The sequence below is a fragment of the Rhea americana genome, unplaced genomic scaffold, assembly GCF_003343005.1.
Source record: "Rhea americana isolate MKP2758 unplaced genomic scaffold, rheAme1 scaffold_239, whole genome shotgun sequence".
Lineage (NCBI taxonomy): Eukaryota > Metazoa > Chordata > Aves > Rheiformes > Rheidae > Rhea > Rhea americana.
The window spans coordinates 497,482-522,422 of record NW_028186356.1 but is presented as its reverse complement, the minus strand read 5'-3'; the positions used below and the strand labels follow the sequence as shown (position 1 = coordinate 522,422).

Sequence of the window (24,941 nt, the reverse complement as noted above, 5' to 3'; positions counted from 1 at the left end):
CGGCTCCGTCGGCGAAATGGTACCGCCGCCCCCGGAGCCGGCAGGGCCGAGCGGCGCCTCTGCAGAAGGGCGTCACCGGCCCCCTCCCGCGCCGAGGACCTGCCCCGGGCCCTCGGCCTGAAGCTGCCGCTCCGTTCCGCCGCTCCTCTGCGCTTCGCGGACGCCTCCAAAAGCAACGACAAGGCCGTTACTTTTGTGCAAGATAGAAACAACTATCTCCATACAGATTTCGGCTCAGCAACTGAACTTCGTATTTTTTTACAGGTCGGATCAGCTTGCAATTTAAGCTATAACTTCTCCCAACAGATGGAAAGACAAAAGGGACATCCTAGTGAAGTGCCCCAGTGAAGGGACACTTCAACAGCAGTGCTTCCCTTGAACTGAAAACGTTATTACTAATCATTACAGAAGCAGACTTAGCAATAGATGAGGTGCAGATGTGCATACTGTACTATTCAGAGCTTATTTCCCTCCTTCCCTCTCCGCYATTTCTTTTTGCTGAAGCTTTCACCTTGCCATAAAAGGCTTACAGTTATTTTCACTGAACATTTGAGATCTTCAGTTTGATTGCAGACCAAATAACCTGAAAAAATATTTTAAACATACAAAGTATGCCAAATGGAAAGATACCTGTATTTATTCCTGTCTGTTTAGTCAAGCGTTTGCAAAATATATCAATATACTACAGACTGAAAAATTCCAGCTCCTTTCCAACACTTAAGGCAGAGGCCAGTCACTGTTTCTGCTCTATAGGTCAGATCAACATCTATGTAATCCTAGCAGTAGCTTCTTTAAAGATATATAAAGTGAGTAGGTTATGAAAAAGGTGTGTATCGTGTCCACAGTCATTCAAGTTYGTAGTTATAGCTCTTTTTACTTTCAAGTACCAGCTTTCTATTTCAAACACTGTATTTTCTGGGGGGAAAAAAAGTTTCTACTAAGCATTGTTCAACTTAGATTAGGATCAAATGCCAGGTTAGATAAATAAGCATGTGACCCAAAACCTGTCATACTTCAGGCACTAACTTATCTGTGCATTGTTTAGTGCTTGCTTTCCTTCAACTCTTTACYGTCTCATCTCTTTTTGGGAGTCACCAGAGAGCACTCCGCAGGTAAATGCTGGCTATTTGAAGAACAAACTTAGCTCTGTTTGGAAGACCAGGAGTTAAGCAAGCTGAAGACAATTTGTTATCACCGGGAAATCATAACAATGGTTGGGAAAGGTTCCCATTGTCTCTATAGCAATAGAATCAAATGAAGTACCAGTTGACCTAGCGTCTAAAATGCAGCTAGATTAAATTTACAGCTGTATGGACTCAGTAGTATCACCAAGACCACTTGGGCCGTCCTGAGCAAGGTGTTATTAGCACCATGCTAGCCAGGCCAGGGTTGATGGCCACCTTTTAGATTGACTCGCCATACTCCAGAATCCAAACCCTTCTCTGGAGGAACTCTCGCACCACCAGCCAAAAGCTATTTTATGCTTAATGCTTTCCACACTAGTTCCTTAAGAGTCCTCTTGAATTCTGAAATGAGTCGACCCACCGAGGGCGAGAGGGAACCGCGAGTTACTCAGAGTCCCAGAGGCCAGACGCAACACGATGAGAACCGTTCCTCGCCCCTCACAGATAACGGCCGCGCGGCGCGCGTGCGCGCCTCCCCCCTCCTCCCTCCTCAGCCAACCGGCGAGCGCTCAGGCACCGCCCCCGGCTCTGCGCATGCGCAGCGCCTCCCGCGCACGAGAGAGGGCGGAGCGCTGCTGCCGCCCGCAAGAGGGGTCCGGGCTGCGCGTGCGCCGCGGCCGCGCGTTCCCGGAGGAGGCAGGGGCCAGCGCATGCGCGGGCTCGCGAGGCTGCGCACTGCGCCTGCGCGGGGGGCGGCGGCGGGGGATTGTGGGATACTGCGGCCCAGGCAGGCTGGTGAGGCTGAGCGGCGGCGGGTGCGCGGCCGAGGCCGGGCAGGCGGGCGAGTGGTGCGGTCGGGGCCTGCCCYGCCGCTAACGCGCTCTCCTTTCTCTCCCTGATGTGTCTGTAGCACCGGAGCGGGCGGCGGCGGCGCGATGGCTTCCAGCAGCGGCACAGACGTGATCCAGGTCACCAACGTCTCCCCCAGCGCCAGCTCTGAGCAGATGCGGACGCTCTTCGGTTTCTTGGGAAAGATCGAGGAGCTGCGCCTCTTCCCCCCCGAGTGAGTGCCGGCCGCCTCGCCGCCCCCGCAGCGGGCCCTCCCGTGCCCGCCTCGCCGCCTCCTCCCCCCGCCCCCTCGCCGCGGCCCGCCTCCGCGGCGCTCCCGCCGCGCCGAGGCCTGCTAGGCCGCGGCCCGGCCCCGGCAGCGGCCGCGGATCTGGCTCGGCGCCGGCCTGTCAGGGATTCCCCTGCCTGCCTGTCGTGAGGCAGCGAGATTGCCGTTGACTCCCGCCACGCAGAGCCTCAATAAGAGGGGCTAATTGAGCCTCACGGGTGCCCTAATCACTCAAGACAGAGTGAGCTGCTTCCTTATTTTTCCCTAGTCCTCCTCGTTCTCCAGCGCAGTTGCTGTGCTTTATAGGAGCTTGTCTACCTATTGCCGCTAGTGGTAGCTATTCAAATAATTGCATTGTGCACTATGTGGGAAAAGAGAGTAATGTATGCCATTCGGTTACGAGTGGGAGTCCTGCTTTCAAATACACTYTATTCTGTAGGAGCTGTTTGTTCTAGGGCTGTCTACATGCCCTCTAGAACTATGGGCAGACTGTAGAAAGTTAGTGTTAAAATTAACATTTTTAATGAAAATATGTACTCCCTACAAAGAATTCTCAGCAAAATGGACAGCTAATTATTATTACACAAATAATACCTATTTTTTGTGTCAGTTAGGATTTCACATTGATATTTGGCCATGTTATTTGACTTTTTTTGTATATATATAACACTGTGGTCATATGTGAAGTTTTTGCATGTATATTAGGAAAATGTTCTTTTACAATACTCTGATGAATGAACTTGATCTGAATCTGATTTTGTATTTTTTCTAGTTACTTACTATATGTAAAACTGTTCAAATTTTGTCATTTTGGAAAAAGAAGAGCTATCATAAAGCTTTTTTTTTTCATCGTTCATTATTCAACACCTACTGGCACAAAAATGTTTTTTTTTTTCTGTCCTACTTTATTATGTACATAAACTCAGAAACAGTATTTCTGGTGTTTTTGCTGTTTCTTATTGGCGATGGCTGTTGGCAATTTCATATTGGAAACTGAAGTGTAAAATAAAATGGAATGCATATGGAACTGAAACTTGAGGGATAGTACCTGACATGAGTGTTTGTGTCATTAGTATCTGGGATAACTGTACTTAAATGGCAAAAACATTAATGCTTAGCAGCTAACAAACTGAACTACCTTTAAACAAAATGCATTATATTTGATGCACTGCTCCATATTTCATTTTCTCAAAATTTTAAGGTAGATTATTACAGGTAAATTCTGTTTCTGAAACTTTTTACTGTTTTAGTTGCATATTAACTAATGTGTTGAAAGATCACTTTTGTGGTGTCTGAGTGAAATGCTCAAAAAAAAAAAACCCACCTTGCAACTCTTCTTTTACCATACTCGAAGTTGTCTGACAAACTTAATTTAGCTTCTTTGCACAAATGTATCATGAAGTATTGGTCCCGTAGGACGTTGCACCATACAACTGATGGACCTGCCTTGGTATTTGTATTAGAGAAAAGCCTGTGATTGGCTTTTTTTTTTTTTTTTTTTGCAGAATTGGGTCTTTAGGAAAGGTTTTCATGGAGAACTGGGTTGTATCTTTGTATCTGTAATGTTTGATACTAGGTTAGTGTCTTTAGGCCAAGCTTCTTTCATTATGTTGTGTCATTAGTTTATGCTTCTGTGAAAAGGGTAGGGTCCTGTATCTGACTGCTTACTTCTTCCTCCTTTGTCCTGGCATTTCTGTTCATGTGGCGTCAGCTTGGGCCACTCCTTGATACAGATACGTAGTGACTGCTTTCAGCAAAGGCTGTACATTGAATGAGGACAATGCAACATAAAACAAACAACCTGAATCAGGTATCAGATATCTCAAAATTGGACAACCGAAAAATAGTGCAAACATCTACATTATTTTTTTGGTTCAAATCCCTAAATAAATGAGTAAGATAATGCCTTTTGTAGGCRTATTGTAATGATTAGTTAGTATTAAAAAAAAATAAATACTATAGTAATTAAACTATAAAAAAGCCACTGAATAAATTAAGACAAAACAGGAAATACAGTGTAACTAAATAGGTCATGCACAGAACATGGAGAAAATCTTGAATAGCTGCTGAAATTAACAGTTTAGTTTCTTTGTTGTAAAATGTAGGTCTGGTGGACCTACATAATTAATTAATTACAACTGTATATGCAGTTTACATAAAATAAAGGTAGTGCAGTTGAAATTTAAAATGGCACTTTCTCAGGCTAACAACTTCAGCATTTTAAGGAAGTTTAGTGGCATTTCCTTTGTGTAGATGTCCCAAGATTCCCCAAGAGCTCTGGCTACTTAAGATCCACCACGGGTCTCTGCAGAGGTGCACAAGGATCTGATGTCAGCAGAGGGCAGTAGTTTGCTGCGGGCTTCCCTAGGTTTCACAGGTGCTTAAAACCTGCAGGGATATTTCAGTGTCTCTGATTTCGTTTCACACTACAAGGGGGTAGTATTTTCTAATAGGGGTGTTTTTTTTTAATCTATTTCTTCTTAAGACTTTTCCATTTCTTCTTCTTCAGACTTCCATTCCTGACTCTTCCCTTTCCATGATGTTCATTTTTGGGGATACATGATCTGAAGTGTAATATGTATTTTTTTTCCTTAATCTGAATCTATGTCCTTGATTGCACTGGGATTCTTTTTTGCACGTTGTGTTCCTGAGTAACTGGTCCCATTTTCACTGCTCTGCCTCCTTATCTGATCTTTATCTCTTTCTGTCACCCTGATTCTGTACTCCTCTATATAAGTTCCTTATCCTTGTTGGCTTCCAAATCTGGGCTTCATGAGCTTCTTTGTTTCTCTTCCTTTCCCCTCGTCTGTCTCCATATCCCAGTTTATTTAATCAGCCATTGCAGGTTTTGTGTATAACTTAGCTTTGTATTACATGTCTTTAATCCACAACCAATTATATCTCTTCTAGCACTTTTTTCTCCCTGTTTTCCCTCCCCATCCTTCAGTCTTAGATTGAAATCTGAGTCTACCTTCCCCTAAACTCCATTGCCTGGTTCTTGCCTCTATTGTATTTCATGTAGCTTCATCCTCCATGATAGGCAAAACTGAAAAGTGTAAGGAATGGACTTCTGGGAAGCAATTGTAATAAAAATATTAAAAAAGCTGATCATACTTAGATTTCAGTATATTCTGTTTAGCATATGAAAACTAAAGTTTTATGCTGGTTTTAGAACTTGACTATATTTGAGTGGATTTTTCTGAATGTAGCTGAAGTTGTATCACTGTCAGACTAGCATTTGCATCAAAACTAAAGTTTCTGCTTGCTTTATTGACCTACCATATTTCATAATTGTTACATTCTTCAAATACCAACCATAGTAAATAGTAATTTCTCTCAGCTTTCTTTGGTGTGATGTCTGAGAGAGAATTACTGAAACTTCATTCTCTGTTATAAATGAAAATGTGGCTAGAGGCAATGAGCAAAAACTGAACCGTGGGAAGTTCCGCCTGAATGTGAGGGAGAATTCCTTCACTGCGAGAGTGACAGAGCACTGGAACAGGTTGCCCASAGAGGTTGTGGAGTCTCCTTCTCTGGAGATAYTCAAAGCCTGCCTGGATGCAACMCTGTCTACCGTGCTCTAGGTGACCCTGCTTGAGCAGCGGGTTGGACTAGATGATCTCCAGAGGTCCCTTCCAACCCTACTGATTCTGTGATCTATTCAAARTGAACTTGACTGTTTATGATTGTGTGAGTGTTGGGCCAAGAAAAGAAGTACAATGAAGTTTGGCCTAAAAGTGTTTGTGAAATTGTAAGAACTTTTCATGAAATTCAATGAACAATAAAATCGTGGTGATCTTTTAATCATTACCCCCTTAATTTCATAATTTATCTTAAAGAATTTAAGGCCTAAAGCAGAGGGTGTAAAATTACCATTTTTATGAACTTATCTGGTATATGTAGTAGGTTACTCTTTGTATTTCCTTGCCTCCTTCCCCTCTCATAGTGAGGACATGAAAACTAATCTGCATTTTGGTGACTGGTCATAGATATATTATACCTAGCAGAATTTASAGTTCATTCCCAGTTACAAATGAGGCAGTAAAACTGCTCCTGTAACTTCACAGGAAAGCAGCTGCATTCRTTGTAATTTTGTATCTGTGGTCATGAAAAATGATGTTTGATAGAAAAGCTGAAATCACACTCTTAGATAAAGTAGTACACTATAGTCAAATATGACTTCCTAGTTCAGCAAAAAGGGGGAGACGGTAAAAGTTTGAGATTAAGTTTGAAATTGTTAAACATGCTTTCATCTAATTAATTTTTTCTCTCTCTCGTAGTGATTCTCCTTTACCTGTTTCATCACGTGTCTGTTTTGTAAAGTTCCATGATCCCGACTCAGCAGTTGTGGCCCAGCATCTGACAAACACTGTATTCGTTGACAGAGCGTTGATAGTCGTACCATATGCAGAAGGTTTGTGAATTGTTTAATGGCCTATGAAGCCACCAGATGATGGCATTTTATTTCAGTATAGTTTACTAGAATGAGGCTTAGTAGAATATAAAACATACGAGATAATAACATTTTGAAACCCTTGGTATATTGCCATTGGCCTGTGAATTAAATAYATATATATTTTTATTTAGTGACACTTAATGAAAGTGGAAAGTTAACCTCTTACTGTTGTGTCATAAGTTTAGAATATTAATATTTTAGTTTAGAATTCTTAGCAAATTATGCTCTTTATTATCCTCAATGAGACATTCTCCTAAACAGACTTATGCAAACAGGTCAATATTTGAAGGAAATTTTGCCTTAATTATTAAGTGTTTGCCATTTTCATGTATGCATAAATCTCTTCTTGAGAGYTGTTTTTCTCTCTGAGAGTGCATGGGAGAATAGATTGACATTTCTTTGAGATATCCTGCCACTTCCTTTAGTTGAGAATTTCCCTGAAAAAGCACTCGTTCTCATTGTGAATTCCAGTATACCAAGGGTTTGAATAATTGTGSTTTAATTTCCAAGTGAGATCTTCCAAGAGGTGCCAGATGGGCACTGGTATTAGTTTTTATTCCAAGTTTTCTTGTTCAACCTTGCTATATTTTATAGAATTTCACTAAATAATAAACTCTTCTCTCTGTTATTTGTGTGTGTGATTTTTGTAGTGGAGAAGGCAAATGCAAAGCCCTTCCAGATGACTGAAAAACAGTGGTCCTCTGCAGCTACAGGGGATTCTAGACATTAACTAAAGGCCAGCAAGCACTCAAGTCCCCAAGTGTTTTCCTGGTGTAACCACTTGTTAACTACATTTTCTCTTCTTTTTATTTTTACATTTTAGGGTGTTACAGTAATTTGAAAGGCAATGAGCAGGGTTTTTGGAACTTACCTTAAAAACAATCTGCTGAGAAGACAACACTTCTTACAGAAGTCTTATTAAACTCTTCTAGACTTGCTTTAAAAGTAATTTATTTCCACTGTACTATTTCTTGGTTTACTTCTGAAATCATGAATTTTCCTAAATCATTTGAATTAAATAAAACCTCTGCAGATTAAGTCGTACTACAATAATAAATTTGATGTGCAGTCTTGGTTCAGACCTTTTGTCAAGACATTATAATGCTATAGGCTCTCTTCTGAGGCCTTGGAAGCTGTCTTAGATTTGTATTCTTCAAATCTAAAAGATATGAAAACKTAGTTTATTTAAGGAATTCAGGAATCTGCAGCAAGACCAGTGATTGAGACATGGTATTTTTTTGAGAGTACAGAACGCATTCTGAAGTTATTAGTGCTTCTGTTTTCACTGGCTTAGGTATAATATCATAGTTGAAAGGCATCTTACCCTACCTAATCTTTGTATTAAAGCATAGTATAATAACAGTCCATCTGAGTTAGTGCTGAAATATTTTGCAAGGCCCAAATTTAAGAATGTTAGTGTTTAACTTTGTTATAAAATAAAAACAATTTTCCCTTTGTCAGTCTGACTTTGTCTATTGTGCTTGATGGTGGATATATCTGGCACATAGGAAAACCTGCCCAATAGTTTTTGGTTCAAAACATGTAAAGTATGATAAAGTAGTTAATTCTAATGGGCCTGTTTAAATCAAGGACAATGGGCTGTTTCTTCTGGTGTTCAGGTGATTTAAGAATGCTGGTGTTTTTGGCATAATAATACGGCATATCGCAACAGATATGTTTTGCCAATAAAGTTTACCCCCTGGTTTTGTAATAATATTCTCTGCTTTTGTCCCTGAACTGGAGTATAGTAGTATAGTTTTTTTTCTCCAAATACATATTGCCAGGGTCCCAATTCAACAAGTTTTTTAAGCACGATACAGCAAGATTCTTAAAATGATCATGAAATTGCTCATGTGCTTAAAGCCAGGCATATGCTTAACTACTGTGCTGAACTGGGCCCTTTTATCTTTTATTTTCTATTGTGATAATTCTGTGTTAATATTGCCTGTCACTAAAGTAAATGTTTATTATCTGTTTAGTGCAGTAATTATCCCCTATATCACAAGCGTACTCCCGTTTTAGCATACACAGACATTTTGATGTTGGCTGTTGCTTTGTGTTATAGAACTATACACAAAGTCTACGGTAAGGTTTAGTATTAATTGCAACTTTTCACTGTGATATTCCTAGATTTGGAAGGAACTCTAATCTTAAAGATGGCTGTGGGGGGTTATTTAGGTTCTTTGGTTAATGTTTGTTTCTTTTTGTCTGTTTCTTTTTCTTTCATTTCTACACATTCATGCAGTATTTCATGGTTCTAACAAAGCAGCAGTAAAAAAAACTCTTGACGCATGAAAATTAACTGGTGAGGGGCCTCATTGCTTTTTCTAAAGTTGTAGTTTGTTTATTTCTAAATACTTTTTTAAAAAAAAATAGAGGATCAGATGCATGATTTTTTTTTTAATGGATGCAGATCTTCTGTGAGGTGTCTCAAGATAAGTCTGAGGATTTGTATTTAGATGCCAGAAATGTTGTAGTTGCACTAATTTGAAATGTCTAGATATAATTTATAAATATCCTCTGAGACATAATTTTGCATGCAAAATTACCCCATAATCTCTATAGGTATGTTAATATATTGATGCGTTAATGCCCTTTATCTAAATGACCTTTTTCCCCCCTCTCCCTTCATAACTTTTGGTATCTAAATTGGTGACAGCTCAATGACACAAGCAAGATAACAGTGCTGTGTATTATACATTTGTTTATATTATCGGCACTTCTCAGTATAGGTGGAAGGAACCATTACCTTTATTTAACAGTGGTTTTTCTTTTTTGTTGTTGTGTTTTACAGTTCTTTTCCCTGGTTCAGCCTGAACTATATACCAGGCCCTGCTGAAAATACCACCCAACAGTTTTCTTCTGCAGCTTATCCAGTTTCTCTTAAGTGCCCTGTACATATTGTATGTTTTATGATGAGATGCAGTTTCTTAATATGTATTACAGAAACACTACTGGTATTTGCAAATATATAGTAAAATTGTTTTATTGAACTCTCATTTTGGGGGCTTGGGCACATTAACAAATTAATCCATCTGTATAGGGCTTTTGCTGTTGGATAGAATTAAAAATACCTACATAAGTACTTGTTTCATAGTAGGACCCTTAAAATTCTATGTGCAGAACAGGCAGTAAAATAAGACACTTGTCTTAGTTGGCTGCAAGATTTGGGGCCAGAAGTTTCTTCTGAAATGGCAGTAAATAGCAGCATTCTTGGTACAATAAGCATGGCACATATTGGAACGTATGCATATTACTGTACAGGTAAGGAATGTGCCACAGTATACTGTCTGTACGCACCCATGCACCCACAGACACACATACACAGCGTGTATTTGAAGATCTGCAGAGACTTTCATTTTCGTTTGACAAGTCAGCAAAAGCCCTACGCTTGATTCAACAAAAAATATTTCCATACCTTCTCTTTAATTTTTGCAAAGTTTGTATGGTAGGTGTAAAAGAAAACATAGTGAACTGTACCATATTATTAACCCCTAAATCAAACTTTTTTTGTCTTGTGTATCTTGATTTTTCTGTGTGCTTTATAGTGAAGCAGCCGACACGAGTCGTTGTTCATAAAACAGCTTTTGAAAGTTGAGAGCACACCCCTGGAGAACCGACTGTGCTTGCTTACGTTTGGTTCATGACTTAAAAATCGAGTACAGGTGATGAAATCTTGGCAGTGTTAACAAAAAAGTAGTGTGTATTGTGCTATTTTTTTGCTCTAGAAACTTAACCATTTGTAGAGAAAAAGGAACAGTCAAATTTTCACACATTGAAGTTTCATTCTGACAAAAAATTTAATGATAAATATTAATAGACAACAAGTTTTGTATTTTAGCCAACATAAGTACTTTCAACAAACTCAGGTGGTGTATCAGGGAGACATTTTCTGGGTGTATTTGTGTATTTTCTGCCTTTGAGATAGAATGCATTCTAATGCAAGACTGTTTCTCTGCAGGAGTTATTCCTGATGAGACTAAGGCTTTGTCTCTCTTGGCACCAGCTAATGCTGTGGCAGGTCTGCTGCCTGGAGGTGGACTCCTGCCTACTCCCAACCCACTCTCTCAGGTAAGTGGTAGACCAAAGTGAAGGAAAACTGTTAGATACRTTCCCTTAGACAGACTCTAATTTGCTTTGTGTTACTGTTTTCAGGATAAATAGATAGATGTACTAATGCTGGCTAATGGAATGTTTTAGTTTGTATACTTTGATGGGTTGTATTGTTACAGATGTCTGGTATGATTTCTTTTGGTATAATGGCAATAAATTGCTAGATGGAATACTTCTGTTTCTCTAGTATAGCACTTCTATTATCTTAGGTGCTCAGTACTTTATCTTTCATATCCCTCTTTTTTTTTTTTCCGCCATTGGAAACTTCCAGCCAGATTTGATGAGCAGTAGAGATCTCAAAGATCTTAAACTCCTGAAGTTCAGGAAAATGGCATATCATGGAGAGATACCTACCATTAGTATTTCAATTGATTGGGAAAAGATGCAGCATGTATTCGCTCTTTATCTAAATACATAAGAATCCATGTGGAAGATAGACGGTTAGAATAACTCAGTGTGGAGAAAGTTTCAGTCAGGATACATCATATTAGAGAACAGAGAGTCCAAGTGAAAGAGGCAAATTAGTAAGAATTAAGTTTGTTATTTCTGCTATTTTCAGATCTACTTCAGCTTGTGCTTAGCACTTCTTTGTGTAGCTTCTGTTATGTTTTCATATCACATGAAAAATATACTTGTCATTGAATGATCCAGAAGCTCTCTTAAGTCTTAGATAGTTGGAAAAGTCTAAAGCTTAACTTTGAAATTTCAGGAAAGTGATGGAAGGAACAACATGTAAAAGATCTATTTTTTCCAAAAACAAGTGTATATATAAATTCTTTTTGAATGGTTGTTGAACCAACTTAATTTTATTTCTGTCAGTCTGAATCCCAACCCACTCCCAGTCTACTTAATTTTAGAATTTAACACATCCTCTTTATGTGATTGTACAGAAAATTGTGGTGGATGGTGATTTTTTCAAAGGCATCTCAAAAGTTTGTTCTGCAGTTTCTTTTGATTATTAAAGTGAATTGGGCATCTAACTCAGTAAAAAAAAAAATTCTAGAATTTTAGTTTCTGTTTATGAAATCAGTGTGTGGGGATGTGACTTTTTCTTTGAGACTGCAGGGAGAAGGGCTGTACAGTTTAAACAGAAAGGTAAGTTAACTGAAGAGCTCCTCATTGCCAGAAAGTAGAAGATCCTGCTCCTTTGTTCTTGATCACATGCTCCTGCCGCCTCTTTTTTTATGCTAGCTCTGGAGCTGATCAGGTCCTTTTTGTAAACTGGTGTGTTAGCTTAGTGCAGATAGCACAAAAGTAAGTTTTCTGATGTCTTAGTGAGTTGAATTGGTTGATCAAATGAGTCCCACAAATGCCAGTATGGCCAAAAAGGAGGCAGTGAGAATTAAGGAAGTTGGAGCAAGACCTTTTGGTAAAACTAAACCATTAGATCAATGTATGTGCTCATAAAATCTTTTTTTTTTTTGTTAGCAGATCTGCTCCAGCGTGTCGGTCCTCTCACTTGAATAGCCAGAAAATAAAGTTCTCTTGTGAGGCTTCTAGTTTGATTTCTTAAGGAATTCAGATTTATGCTATGATCCTACTTATTTATTCTTCCAGTAGCTGTTCAACCCATTGACCAGTAATAATCAAATTTGAGAGATATACAGAAATGTAACGATTTACTGCTTTTTAACGGGAAATGTATTAATTTCAAATCCTAAATTGACTTAGATATGAGGTAGTTGGCTCAGAACCTTATATTGAATTTTCATTCTAACTCTAGAGCAGAAATCCATTTTAAACAATTTCTGGAATATATTGGAAAACATTCTTTTTTTTYCTCTCTCTCTATATATTTTTCTCACCTTTTGGGATGCTGCGGAAAAAAGAATTTTATTTTAGAATTATTTATAGAAAAAAATCTTTCATATACTAAGCCTCAAAATACATGAATAAGGAAAGCTAAAATACATTTACTGACCTCCTTTAGTTTCCTTTAGTTGGCAACCTGAAAAAGAGTTTCAATTTCCCCTTACGTAATGCCTGGGAATCTTGTTCTAATAGCTTTTTATCAATTGGATATGCCTTTGTCTAACTTACCTTTGTGTGTTACAGATCGGTGCTGTTCCTTTAGCTGCTTTAGGAGCTCCTGCTCTTGATCCTGCCCTAGCTGCTCTTGGGCTTCCTGGAGCAAACTTAAACTCTCAGGTATTGAATACTTCAGCAATTTTTCCTTTTGTCCTTAGCACACATGTAGAATGACTAGGATTCATGATACTTACTGTTTTCACCAGTATATTTAATCACAGACTAACGGCCTAAAACCTACTGTTCTTGAGCTTGAACAAGTATTATAAAGCATTGCTTTAGTAAAGACTTGGCTCAGCATAGTTTGTGTAGGCTGTTTAGTCTTTAAACTTCTTCCAGTTGTTACATAATACAGCATTTGTGTCTTAGCRTGGTAGGTTCATGCAAGAGCACCCATTTATTTATCATCTCTAATTTAATAGTCGTTTTCATTTATATCAGTTTAACAACCACTATCTAAAAATCTAATGGTTAATTTTTTTCTCTGAACTTTACTTTGGAATAAGTAGTGAAGAAGATAATAATAACCTTAACGATGATCTGGGAAATCCTCTAACGTGGTTTTATATTTTTTTTCCCCTCCTCACAGTCTCTTGCAGCAGATCAACTACTAAAGCTTATGAGCACAGTGGATCCAAAGTAAGCTTCAATATTTACAATTACTTTTATTGCAATACACTTGATCTTGGGAATGATATCTTTTGTGATTCAGTATCTGTTCTTTGTCCTGCCTGGTCTAATTAAGATTGGAGAAAACTTGTGTCTTGCATCTTGTACGGACTCTTCTGTGTAGGGAGAAGAGGGTCAGGAAAGTAAGGTTGTTCAGCCTTGCATCTATGGAATGATACCACTTCATCCCTGAGGTTGCATTTGGCTCAAGACAGGAATTCAGTTTTTCGTATTTCATATTTGTCACTTCTGTGTCCATAATATAAAGGTGCAGCTAGTACCTTGCAAGGATAGAGTCAAAGAGAGGTAGAGAATGAGTTAAGACCAGCAACTGTTGTAAAAGGCAATGATAAAAGAATCTACAACTGTTAGAAGACAACAGAAGACAGTATATCTTGTTACTTAATGGAAAAAGGGAGCAAGTAACAGATAAAATAATTATTTGCTAACTTTTATTTCAGTATTCACAAAAAGGATAGTTTYATTCGAAAAAAAATATGGCATGGGAACTGCGAGTATGGAAGTACTGTAGCACTTAATGTGTATTCATGTGTAGTTAAGCTATTGATACGATTGCAACAGAATGCTAAAAATTGCTKTCAGTGCAAAAAGTGATTATACAAATTAATAGATGATAAGTCCACCAAATATACAAAATTCAAAGAAATCACATCTGCCCCAGGAAGTCCTTGTACTRCACATTGGTGGAGCCTTTGGAGAGAATACTGGGAAAGTTTATCAGCGTGTGCTTGCCCTGCTGTTATATTAGCTGCTAGTAAAGCTGGGATACTGAACTAAGTATATTGTCTTCTAACTCAGTGTGGCTGTTTTAAAATTATGTCAAATATAGTGTAGTGTAGTGTATGAAGTTTTATGTGATCAATCTTTGTTTTTATCAGTCAGCATTAGGAAAAATTCCTGATGGGCAAAGTTCCCACCAGCCTTTTCCATATAGCTGCATAGGTAGCCTTGCAACGGGTTTCTTGCAAGATACTTTCCTGGTGTTCTGGCTAGAAAATATTAGAGCTAACTAAAATTTATAGGACTGGGAGATATCTGAATRATAGTGAATTTATACACCCTTCTAAATACTGTACTAATAAGCACATAAATCCCACTTAGCAATCATGTCAAACTGCTGTTTTATGTAATGCCCCATATGTGGTGTTRTTTGATATAAACCTAAAATATATAATGTAATTCAACATGTTTCAACCAAAATTCTTGGTTGAGATCTTCTACTGGCACGGATTCATGTAATTCCTTTGGCTTTAATGAAGAACACTATTACAGGAAATCACAGCAATGAATTTTAAGTTGACTCTTCTATAAGTAAGAAATGCACAACTGATTGAAAARCTTAAAATATTTAACAAAGATAATGCATTAGATAAGCATCAGTCAGGGCTGTATTAGGAATCCCTGATCTAGTTCAAAGCCAAGTGATAGAACAGGTAACTTCTGGGACCGCTGGTGAATGCGGTGGGGGAGCTGGTGACGAAGGATACATAGAAGGCAGAGTTACTGAATGCCTTCTTTGCGTCAGTCTTTACTGCTAAGGCCAGTTCTCAGGAATTCCAGGTCCTGGAGACAAGAGAGAGAGTCTGGAGAAAAGAAGACTTGCCCTCGTTCGAGGAGGACTGGATTAGAGATCATCAAGGCAAACTTGACACTCACAAACCTGTGGGCCCTGATGAGATGCACCCATGAATACTGAAGGAGCCAGTAGATATTATTGCTAGGCCATTCTCCGTCATCGTTGAAAGGTCCTGGAGAACAGGAGAGGTGCCAGAGGACTGGAAGAAAGCGAATGTCACTCCAGCCTTCAAAAAGGGCAAGAAGGAGGACCCAGGAAATTACAGGCCAGTCAGCCTCGCCTCCATCCCTGGAAAGGTGATGGAACAGCTTATCCTGGATGTCCTCTCTAAGCATGTGGAGGAAAAGAAAGTGATCAGGAGCAGCCAGCATGGATTCACCAAGGGGAAATCATGGTTACCCAGTCTGGTAGCCTTCTCTGGTGGAATGACTGGCTGGGTAGATGAGGGAAGAGCAGTGGATGTTGTCTACCTTGACTTCAGCAAGGCTTCTGACACTGTCTCCCATAACATCTTCCTAGATAAGCTCAGGAAGTGTAGGTTAGACGAGTGGACAGTGAGGTGGATTGAGAACTGGCTGAAGGCAGAGCTCAGAGGGTTGTCATCAGTGGTGCAGAGTCTAGTTGGAGGCCTGCAGCTAGCCGTGTCCCCCAGTGCTGAGTACTGGGGCCAGTCTTGTTCCACTTATTCATCAATGACCTGGATGAGGGGATGGAGTGCCTCCTCAGCAAGTTTGCTGATGATCGCAAGCTGGGAGGAGTGGCTGATACAGCTGAGGGCTGTGCTGCCATTCCTCTGAATGATCTGGATGGGCTGGAGAGCTGGGTGGAGAGGAACCTCATGAAGTTCAACAAAGGCAAGTGCAGGGTCCTGCACTTAGGGAAGAATAACCCCATGCCCGAGGACAGGCTGGGGGCTGACCTGCTGGAAGGCACCTCTGCAGAGCAGGACGTGGGAGTGCTGGTGGACAACGCATTGACCATGAGGCACCAATGTGCCCTTGTGACCAGGAAGGCCAATGGTCTCCTGGGGTGGATTGAGAAGAGTGTTGCTAGCAGGTCGAGGGAGGTGATCCTAGTGCTCTACTCAGTCCTAGTGAGGCCACACCTCGGTTCCTGTGTCCAGTTCTGGGCTGCCCAGTACAAGAGAGACATGGAGCTACTGGAGAGAGTCCAGCATAGGGCCACGAAGATGATCAGGGGACTGGAGCATCTCTCTTACAGGGAATGGCTGCGAGAGCTGGGCCTCTTTAGCCTGGAGAGGAGAAGACTGAGAGAGGATCTTATCTATATCTACCAATAACTTGAGGGTGTCAAGAGGCTGGGGCCAGACTCTTTTGAATGGTGACCAGCAAGAAGACAAGAGGCAATAGGCACAAACTGAAGCACAGGAAGCTCCAAATGAACAATGAGGAAAAGCTTCTTCCCTGTGAGAGTGGAAGAGCACTGGAACAGGTTGTCCAGAGAGCTTCTGGAGTCTCCTTCTCTGGAGATATTCAGAACCTGCCTGGACGTGATCCTGTGCAATGTGCTCCAGGTGACCCTGCTTGAGCAAAGGGGTTGGACTAGATGATCTCCGGAGGTCCCTGCCAACATTGTTTACAGGTTTCTCAATAGGGCTTATAGAAATGGAAACTGACTTTCTACAATATAATGTAGTTTCCTGTGAAGCTGCTCTTTCCAATGATGAGAATCAAAATTGCATTTTACAGAAATGTACTGGAGAATGTCCTTAGAAATAYGTATGTGCAAGGCAGTCTGGATTCTTTTCCTCTTTATGGTTTACTGGAATTGTAAGAGCCTTAGGTGTTAGTATCTTCTTCCACTGATTTCAACACAGATAGACTTACAACTCTTATCTAAACAGTGATAAAATGCAGAGTTACTGACTCACGTAGATCTGTCATTTTGGGTGGATTGCAAATTGACAGGCTTCTGTTCTTTGCATTAAACAATGCTGAATTTCTAAACTTCTTTCTTATTTACCAGGTTGAACCACGTGGCTGCAGGTCTTGTTTCGCCAAGTCTGAAATCAGATACCTCCAGTAAAGAAATAGAAGAAGCTATGAAAAGAGTACGAGAAGCACAGTCATTAATTTCTGCTGCTATAGAGCCAGGTAATTCTAAATCACARAGTACCTCATTCAATTAAAGGTGGTATCATGACGTAGTATGTGATAAAAGTTAGTGATCTGCAAAATACTGGYTTTATCCTTTCCTGTTCTGTAATTACTTAATTTATAGTTGACAAGCAGTTAATTGTCTTACATTGTGAATGGATATTAATGTGCTGCACAATGAAATAGAGAATGAAGTATCTGGAGGTTTTTGTTACTGTTGTTCCCTCATCTCATCGCACCTCACCCCGTGCACTCCACATAGACTTGATTTGAGGATGGCAAAGCACCTGAGTTTCCCCACATTGGAAAGAGCAACTGACATAACCACTTGACATCCAGTGGCATTTATTGGTGGTAGTGATTACCTTTCTTTAGTTCTTGTTTTGTGAAAGCTACTAAGTAATCTTTTTTTGTAGTTAGTATTTTTGTAATTCTGCAGATTTCTATTGTAGAGTAAGATGCAGCAGTTCATCTGAAATGTCAGATGAACTGAATATGAAATGTACCCAGAACATGGAAAATGTAKTTTTGCTGCTTTTTGATCATTTTAGGGACAGAATAAAGCTTCTATTCCTTTTTATTACGGGAAGTATACACTGATCGTTTCGTTTGAGACTTTTTGTGGGAAATTCAGAGGCATGATCTGAGAGAGTTTTCTTAGCCATTCATAAAGTGGCAGATGCTGAGATAGTAACAAGATTTTCATTGACCTACAGCTGTCATTTTTAACCACTGACTTAAGTGGAAAGCTCTCTGAAGTTTGATTTCTTTTGCTTAATATTTTGTTGTTTCTATGTATGTCACATACATATCTTTGTCATCTGTTAATTCTATCAGTCATCTTTTTGAGGAAAAAGATAAGACTTAATTTCTAATGTCAGAATCTTCCCTAGATTTTCTTTATCTTGTCTGTAGTGTGAAACTCAAGTTATTTTCCCATATAGAATCTCTTTGAATACTAAAACAGTATTTGGTTTTCTACAATGCTTTTTGTTTTTAACTCTAGACAAAAAAGATGAAAAAAGAAGGCATTCAAGGTCACGATCACGCTCGAGGAGGAGGAGGACGCCTTCTTCGTCTAGGCACAGGTAGGTAGTTTGTGCTTTAAAAACATAACTTGCCTAGAACAATTCCTTCAGAATTACTTCTTGCAAGTTATAGTTCACTTGAGCAAACTGACATGGAGAAAATGCAAACCTTTTGAAGAAGGCTGTGGTTTGAGGTAACCAGTGTGAGATGAAGGCCAAGCCCTATTTTTGTTTTCGTTTATAGAACAAGTGGAGGAGTAACGATAGCCCAAGATTGAACTATTGCAGCAAGAATTTCAGGAACTATAAGAATTGGACACCTGATGAGATGACTTCCATACCTAGCAATGTTTAGACTCTTGATTTTTAAACAATTTATTGTTTGTTTGTTTGTTTGTTTTTATGAGACAGCTTTAACAGAAGGCCTTAGTTTTACCTATCCCCTGTTAACACCTAAGCTGTCTTAGGTTGTCCATTTTACAGTAGTTCCTTAAATCTCTTTTCATTCTCTTTTCTTACGGTAATTGGAATTTGTTTTAAAAACAAAAAGTTCCATAAAACATTAAATGTTTATCTATTGGGCTGTTTTTTCTGGTACATGCAAATTCCACCTGGTAGAAACGTCTGGGACAAGAGTTTTCCAGGCATTTCTAGGTTTTGATTTGATTGGATGTCAGGTATCCTGTTTGGGTATCCTGAGTAAAGATTTCAATACTGTCCAACCTAAACAGAGATAAATTTGGTTGATTTATGTTGCAAACTTGTCAATTCTAATTAAGACAGTGCATCCCAATGGGTTAAGCGTGACAAAGCTGTTTTAACTTTGGTCTTCCCATTGGCATTTCTTTGCTATTTGCTTATTCAGTAATTGATTCATATTTGGTTTATCGTTTCCAAATTTTTTTTCACACTCCCACATGGCTTTACCAGTTTTCTTCTACAATAGGACAAGTGTTCCCTTACAAGGAAAATGACAGGATGGCTGATTTAAGTGTCACTTGTTCTTTCACATGTAGTTGTTGTGAACTTTTTTTTCTTCCATTTTCTGAGGGGACTGAATGTGACTCCTTTGTTCCATTTTCTGTATTAGGGTGCATTACAATGCAATTAGTATTGAGCAGATGGAAGATGGATTCTGAATGGTGTATCAAAATTAAATACATTTAACTCCTATGTGTTGTATTATTGGTAGACGGTCAAGAAGCAGATCAAGGAGAAGGTCCCATTCAAAGTCAAGAAGCAGGAGGCGATCTAAAAGTCCAAGGCGAAGAAGATCTCACTCTAGAGAGAGAAGCAGAAGATCAAGGAGCACATCCAAAACCAGGTAATTGCTTCTGTAAATCTATTACGCTTAATAAAATCTAAAACTTAATTTCTAATATTTTAATTTTAAAAAATCTAGGCCAAGACGAACTAGTGACTCTTTTAAAACAAAACCTCTGGTAACATCTTCATAGGAATACTTACTATATTTACCTTATAAATGGGGACAATTAGGCACCTAAAAACTTACCACATGGCTTTCTTGTGCGTCGACAGATGCAGCACCCATTAATAGGTAATTGTCATCTTTTACATTAATATTTGACTGGCCCCAGAAAAAAAAAGTATATATGCTATCCAAAATAATTACCATGTCTGTATTCATTTCCTTATATAGTAAGAGTAGTAGTATTACCTTAACTGTTTGAAAATGACTTAAAATTTAAATTTGTATTTCATTAAAAGGGATAAGAAGAAAGAAGAGAAAGAAAAGAAACGTTCTAAAACTCCTCCCAAAAGCTACAGCACAACTAGACGATCTAGAAGCACAAGCAGGTACMGTAACTTGAATAATTTTCTTAGTTTGCGTTTCTAGCATATTGAACCCACTTTAAAGAGGTGCTTTAATGGAACGAATGTTCCTGTATTGGATAGGATGATGATCATGTGGATATATTGGGTTGTGCACGTCACTTAAAATACACATGCATGTGTACTCTGTCTACTTGTATCTATAAGTTGCTTAAATTTTTTCCTTTATACTTTAGTTTTCTGGCAGTATTATTTGGACTTAGAATAACTTCTGGTTTTTCTATATCAAAAAGAGCATGATAATTTGAGAACACTTCTAAGACACTTTCTGATTTATGAGTCAAACACATGCATAAGGTGTAATGTCCTTTTTAAAACCACTTTCAGAATTGTTTTGTTATAGTAACAAGAACAAACTGTCTTGTCTTTATTGTGGATGAAGTAAGAATCAGTGACTCTAATAAGGTTTAAGCTAGCAATTCCTTCACGAAGGTGAAGGTTGAATAGGAAACAGCTCACTCTGCTGACCGGCAACTGTCTTGGCTTTGCAGTGTTACTAATTGTAAATACTGTTTTTCAATTGTAGTATGTATTTACTGTCTTTTCTGCAGAGAAAGACGACGCAGAAGAAGCAGGAGTGGAACACGATCACCTAAAAAGCCCAGGTCTCCTAAAAGGAAAATGTCCCGATCCCCATCTCCAAGAAGGTCAGAATGCCAATAAGTCACTTGTCAAAAAAAAAAAAAATAATAAAAAAAAAGATGTCTGGGCAGAAAATTTCTGAGGTATATGAAATACAAATCATGACTAGGTTATTCTGAAGATAGTGTATGTTTGTCTTGTTTTTAATACCTAGTCCAGAGGTTGACTTCTTGAAAGAAAGAGTGGATCTCTCTTGGCTGCTACCTCTTTTATCTTAGTTTAATTAGCTTCAATCATAAAACTTCTGTTTTAATGCCCAAGAGTTCCAAATCTGATGTGTTCCAGGGACATGGAGTGGGAGATCTCTAGAGTTGCTAACCTGCTGGCTATATACAATTGACATCAACTGACTGAATTAATAAGCTGGTTAAATAATCCCCTCATCCTAAATGTGGAATTTGGGATGCTCCTTAGAGAGGGTAGTTTTGCTATTCTTAACTAAGGCATTTCCTTGACCTCACTTTGAAGTGGTGGTGTTTTGGTCCAAAGCTAAGAAGTAGGGATGATTGGTTATTTTTGGAAAAGAAATGGCATGTCTTACTTTCAAAAAGTTGTTCCTTCCTGTAGATTTTTAAGGAACTGTGGGTAGCAGTTTGGACACAATTTGTGTTCTAGTCATGTAACAGTGCAATTGTCTTTCATTCTTGAACATACTTTATCATTGTAGACATAAAAAGGAGAAAAAGAAGGATAAGGACAAAGAGAGAAGTAGAGATGAAAGGGAACGGTCAACAAGCAAGAAAAAAAAAAGCAAAGACAAAGAAAAGGATCGAGAAAGAAAATCCGAGAGTGATAAAGATGTGAAAGTATGTTTAAAAATCTGTTTAACTTAGTGCCTTTAATAAAGCATTAACCTTAAATCCACAGGGGCTTTGAAAGCAAGTTTTACTTTTTTTTTTTATCTCGGCAAAGCAGGTCACAAGGGATTATGATGAAGAAGAGCAAGGATATGACAGCGAGAAAGAGAAAAAGGAAGAAAAGAAAACGGCAGATTCTTCTTCCCCTAAAATAAAGGAGTCTGCAGTTGATAAAGGAAGTGGAGATTCAGCAAGGGAATCCAAAGTAAATGGGGATGATCATCATGAAGAGGACATGGATATGAGTGACTAAATTTTGCCTTTGCAGTGAACACAGCTGCAGATGTGCATCAGTGTCATTCCTGTGTGATTCTTTTATGCTGTACTTGTTAATCCTAAGTCTAGATGTATACAGCTGTAAGCTATAAATGGTTTGTAAAGCTCCTGATACTAACTCACATCAAAAGCTTTATAGAAAGGTAACCATCCTTGTTACGGCCGAAAGGGATTGCATAGCCAAGCAATTTTTACTAACTTGGTGATGCTTCAAGCAAAAGTTCAAAAAAAAAAAAAAAAAAAAAAAAGCTGCATGCATCTACAGCAGGCATGGATTGTTTGTTGTATGATCTCCTTTAGTAAATCAGCTCACTTATGATAGTGTTTCTAGAATTTGATTCATTGCAGTAATAGAGCAGTATAGGGAATGCACTGACTGCATGTTGATTGTGGCAGAAACATCCTAAATGTTCTAAAATCCTACAACATATGACAGATCTACTTAAGGGTCTTAAGTGTGACTACACAGAAATTTACAGTACATCTGAAAATAAGCATTCTGATATAGTTTTTTTTTTAAGCCACGTGGCTTTTTTTTTTTTTTCTTTTTTTTGGTGGGTTTTGTTTGGCTTTGACAAAATTAAAATGCACTAACCTTTCTGAGGGCTTTTTTTACTCTCTCAGTTCAAATCCATCTTGGGCAACAAAGAGTAGCCAGTCATGATGGTTCGTGTTTCTTTTGCTTGGGTCTTGGCCCTGCTTGACTAGTGCCCAGTGATTAAAGGTTGATTTGTGCAGTTTTCACAATCCAGATTGTTTTACTTGTTCATTCAGACATTGCAAAAGGATAGTGCATTTTAAAATTGACCTTTGTATGCTTTTAAAAGCAAGTCTACTTGATAATGTACTTTTTACTTGATCTCAAGTTGTATAAACTAATAAATTTGTGTTTACTGTCACTGCAATAGTAATCTTATGCACACAGTGATTCCATGTTATATGCAGAGTAGTTAGGCAAGCTGTTTCTTAGTTACAGAAGTTACAGAGCTTTTACTTTTGTGCAGGTAAAAAGACAAAAGTAGGCTACAGTCTGTGCCATGTTGATGTACAGTTTCTGAAATTGTTTTACAAAACTTTGATAATAAAACCCTTAAACTTATACTCATGTTCCTATAAAACTGTACTGGTATTTATTTACACAATTGAATGTATGAAACTTTACCTCATTCATTTAGATTTTATATTTTTCCTCATTTACCTATTTTAGCAAGACTATAACTTAACTCCATCTCTTTAAAAACTGCAAGCACAGTGAAAAAACTGTTAAGCCTGCCATTTTAGCTGAGTTAAGTATGTTGTACTAAAGAAAGATTTATTTTACTTTATTTGTGAATGAAGGGAACAGGCTTAAATGGGAATCTAAAGGTATTATGGGGCAAGTACTTTTTTAAAAAAATGTGTATTTGTAAAAAAAAATCTTGTATTTTCATTGAAATATGAACTTTCACCTTTTATCTTTAGAATGGTAATAGAAGACTAGTAGAAACAGGAGGCAGCAAGTGCTTTTTGCATATAAAATAGGCTGTTAAGGCCAGGAACTAAAATATATATTGGTTTAAATTAGTTAAGTTTTGGAATAAAACTATAAATGGTGCTTGTACTTTTTGAATCTGATTACCTTCTTAAAACTCTCATTTTGCCATAGGCAAAATGGAACTTGCCATTTAGATATGCAGTGTCATTTTTAGAATTTGTAGAAATGTAACTTTTTACCAACTGTTTTGAGTATTTTGTCAATATGGAGAGGTGTGTGTCATACAGCCCGTTCTCCTAGCCTTTTATTTCTAGTGGAGAGAGAGTGATAGTTCTCATAGTAAAGTAACAGTAGACACAGACAAGGTGCATGATGTCTTCATAGATGTGCCTTTTTTTGTTGTCATCAAGATATTTATATGTGAAGTTATAAGAACATAAAAAAAWTTATAGAAATAAAGTGGAGCTCCTTGATCCTTAGATTTTGTTGTTGTGGAAGTCATTAAAATACTGAAATGAAGGACCAGGTCAGTCTCTTATCACTGTATGGAGCTGAAGAATCCTGCCCAACTTAGATATTATAACATTAATTAAACTACACTGTTTGTAGTTTGTTTTACTAACCAACTAAGTCTTGGTTTTTGTACTAAGGGTGTAGCTCAACTCTGCCCTAGCTTGAATGTATAGAAGGAGAAACGAGGGTTTGGCTTTCGGAGCACACCTGCTAGCTCATTACACATCCTACTCTGAAATGTAAGAGAACACAGATATGTATGAGCATAGGTATGTTGGCTGGCTTGTACAAAATAGCAGTTAGTGAAACTCAGAGCTTATAGAGATGCACTGCATGAGGCAAACACTTAAATGTTTACAGGCTGTATCCTAAAACATTCCTCTTCAGGGGTGTTGTGAAGTCATGCCTCTACCTTCCTGTTACAGTGCTTGAACTTGTACCAGAGGTTCACTTCCTTTCAGAAGTGATCATATGCTTAGACCACTGAGCCAGAAGATGACTTTTTTGGGGTAGTTTAAAGTTGATTTGCAGTTATTACTGAGGATAGGGTTGCCCATCTCTTGAGCCAAGACTTTGCAAGTCACAAAGCAGTTCTCTGCCTTACAGAAGTAGCTTAACGCTGATTTAGTAGCTACCGCACCCAACTTCAGCATTCTCTGAGGTGGATTTAACTGAGGCAGTAACCCACAGGATTTCCTTCTGCTCCTAAGTTATACAGAGGACTGAGCAGTTATCTACAGCTGCATATAGAAGGAATAATGGTGGGTAGAACTCAGTTAAGTTCTACTCAAAAGATGCATCAAAGAAGAGTCATACGCTGACTTGTTAATTATGAACTGAAGGGTCAGGAAAAGCACTTCCATGCTTTTCCTCCTATTGCTGTCAGCAGGCTGGAACTAAAGACGGGAAACTAATCATAGGCCACATCTAAAGTCCTTGGAAAATACCAAGCTAGGAACTAAAGGCGAGTACTGCATTTCTGTGGCTTGCTCTATCAGTTMTGTTTACTATTTCAATGATCACTAGTGGTACCTGAGGTCTTAAAATTTTAAGCAATTTTTGTTTATACATTAGCC

The 24,941-nt window shown here is 38.6% G+C and overlaps 1 protein-coding gene across 4 annotated transcripts; it reads left to right on the top strand.

The window, feature by feature from the left end:
* Positions 1-1,811: 1,811 nt before the first annotated feature.
* On the top strand, positions 1,812-22,977 carry SRSF11 (serine and arginine rich splicing factor 11). Of its 4 annotated transcripts, none has more exons than XM_085306356.1 (13): positions 1,812-1,919; positions 2,035-2,187; positions 6,522-6,655; positions 10,659-10,768; positions 12,866-12,958; positions 13,428-13,477; positions 17,091-17,218; positions 18,228-18,309; positions 19,442-19,573; positions 19,978-20,067; positions 20,655-20,750; positions 21,413-21,551; positions 21,661-22,977. In XM_085306356.1, exons 2-13 carry the CDS (start codon positions 2,060-2,062, stop codon positions 21,853-21,855), a joined length of 1,377 nt encoding a protein of 458 aa, XP_085162482.1. In that variant the 5' UTR covers positions 1,812-1,919; positions 2,035-2,059; the 3' UTR covers positions 21,856-22,977. The 4 variants fall into 4 exon arrangements, with proteins under 4 accessions (XP_085162482.1, XP_085162480.1, XP_085162483.1 ...); XM_085306354.1 differs by having other exon boundaries at positions 21,658-22,977; XM_085306355.1 differs by having other exon boundaries at positions 1,918-1,939; positions 21,658-22,977.
* The last annotated feature ends 1,964 nt before the right edge of the window (positions 22,978-24,941 follow it).

Bases quoted from the DNA above. Each gene is read 5' to 3' on its own strand.
- SRSF11 (XM_085306354.1), top strand. From the start codon at position 2,060: ATGGCTTCCAGCAGCGGCACAGACGTGATCCAGGTCACCAACGTCTCC. The intron at 6,656-10,658 runs GTTTGTGAATTG...GTTTCTCTGCAG, and splicing joins AGTCGTACCATATGCAGAAG to GAGTTATTCCTGATGAGACT. The intron at 20,751-21,412 runs GTCAGAATGCCA...TTATCATTGTAG, and splicing joins CGATCCCCATCTCCAAGAAG to ACATAAAAAGGAGAAAAAGA.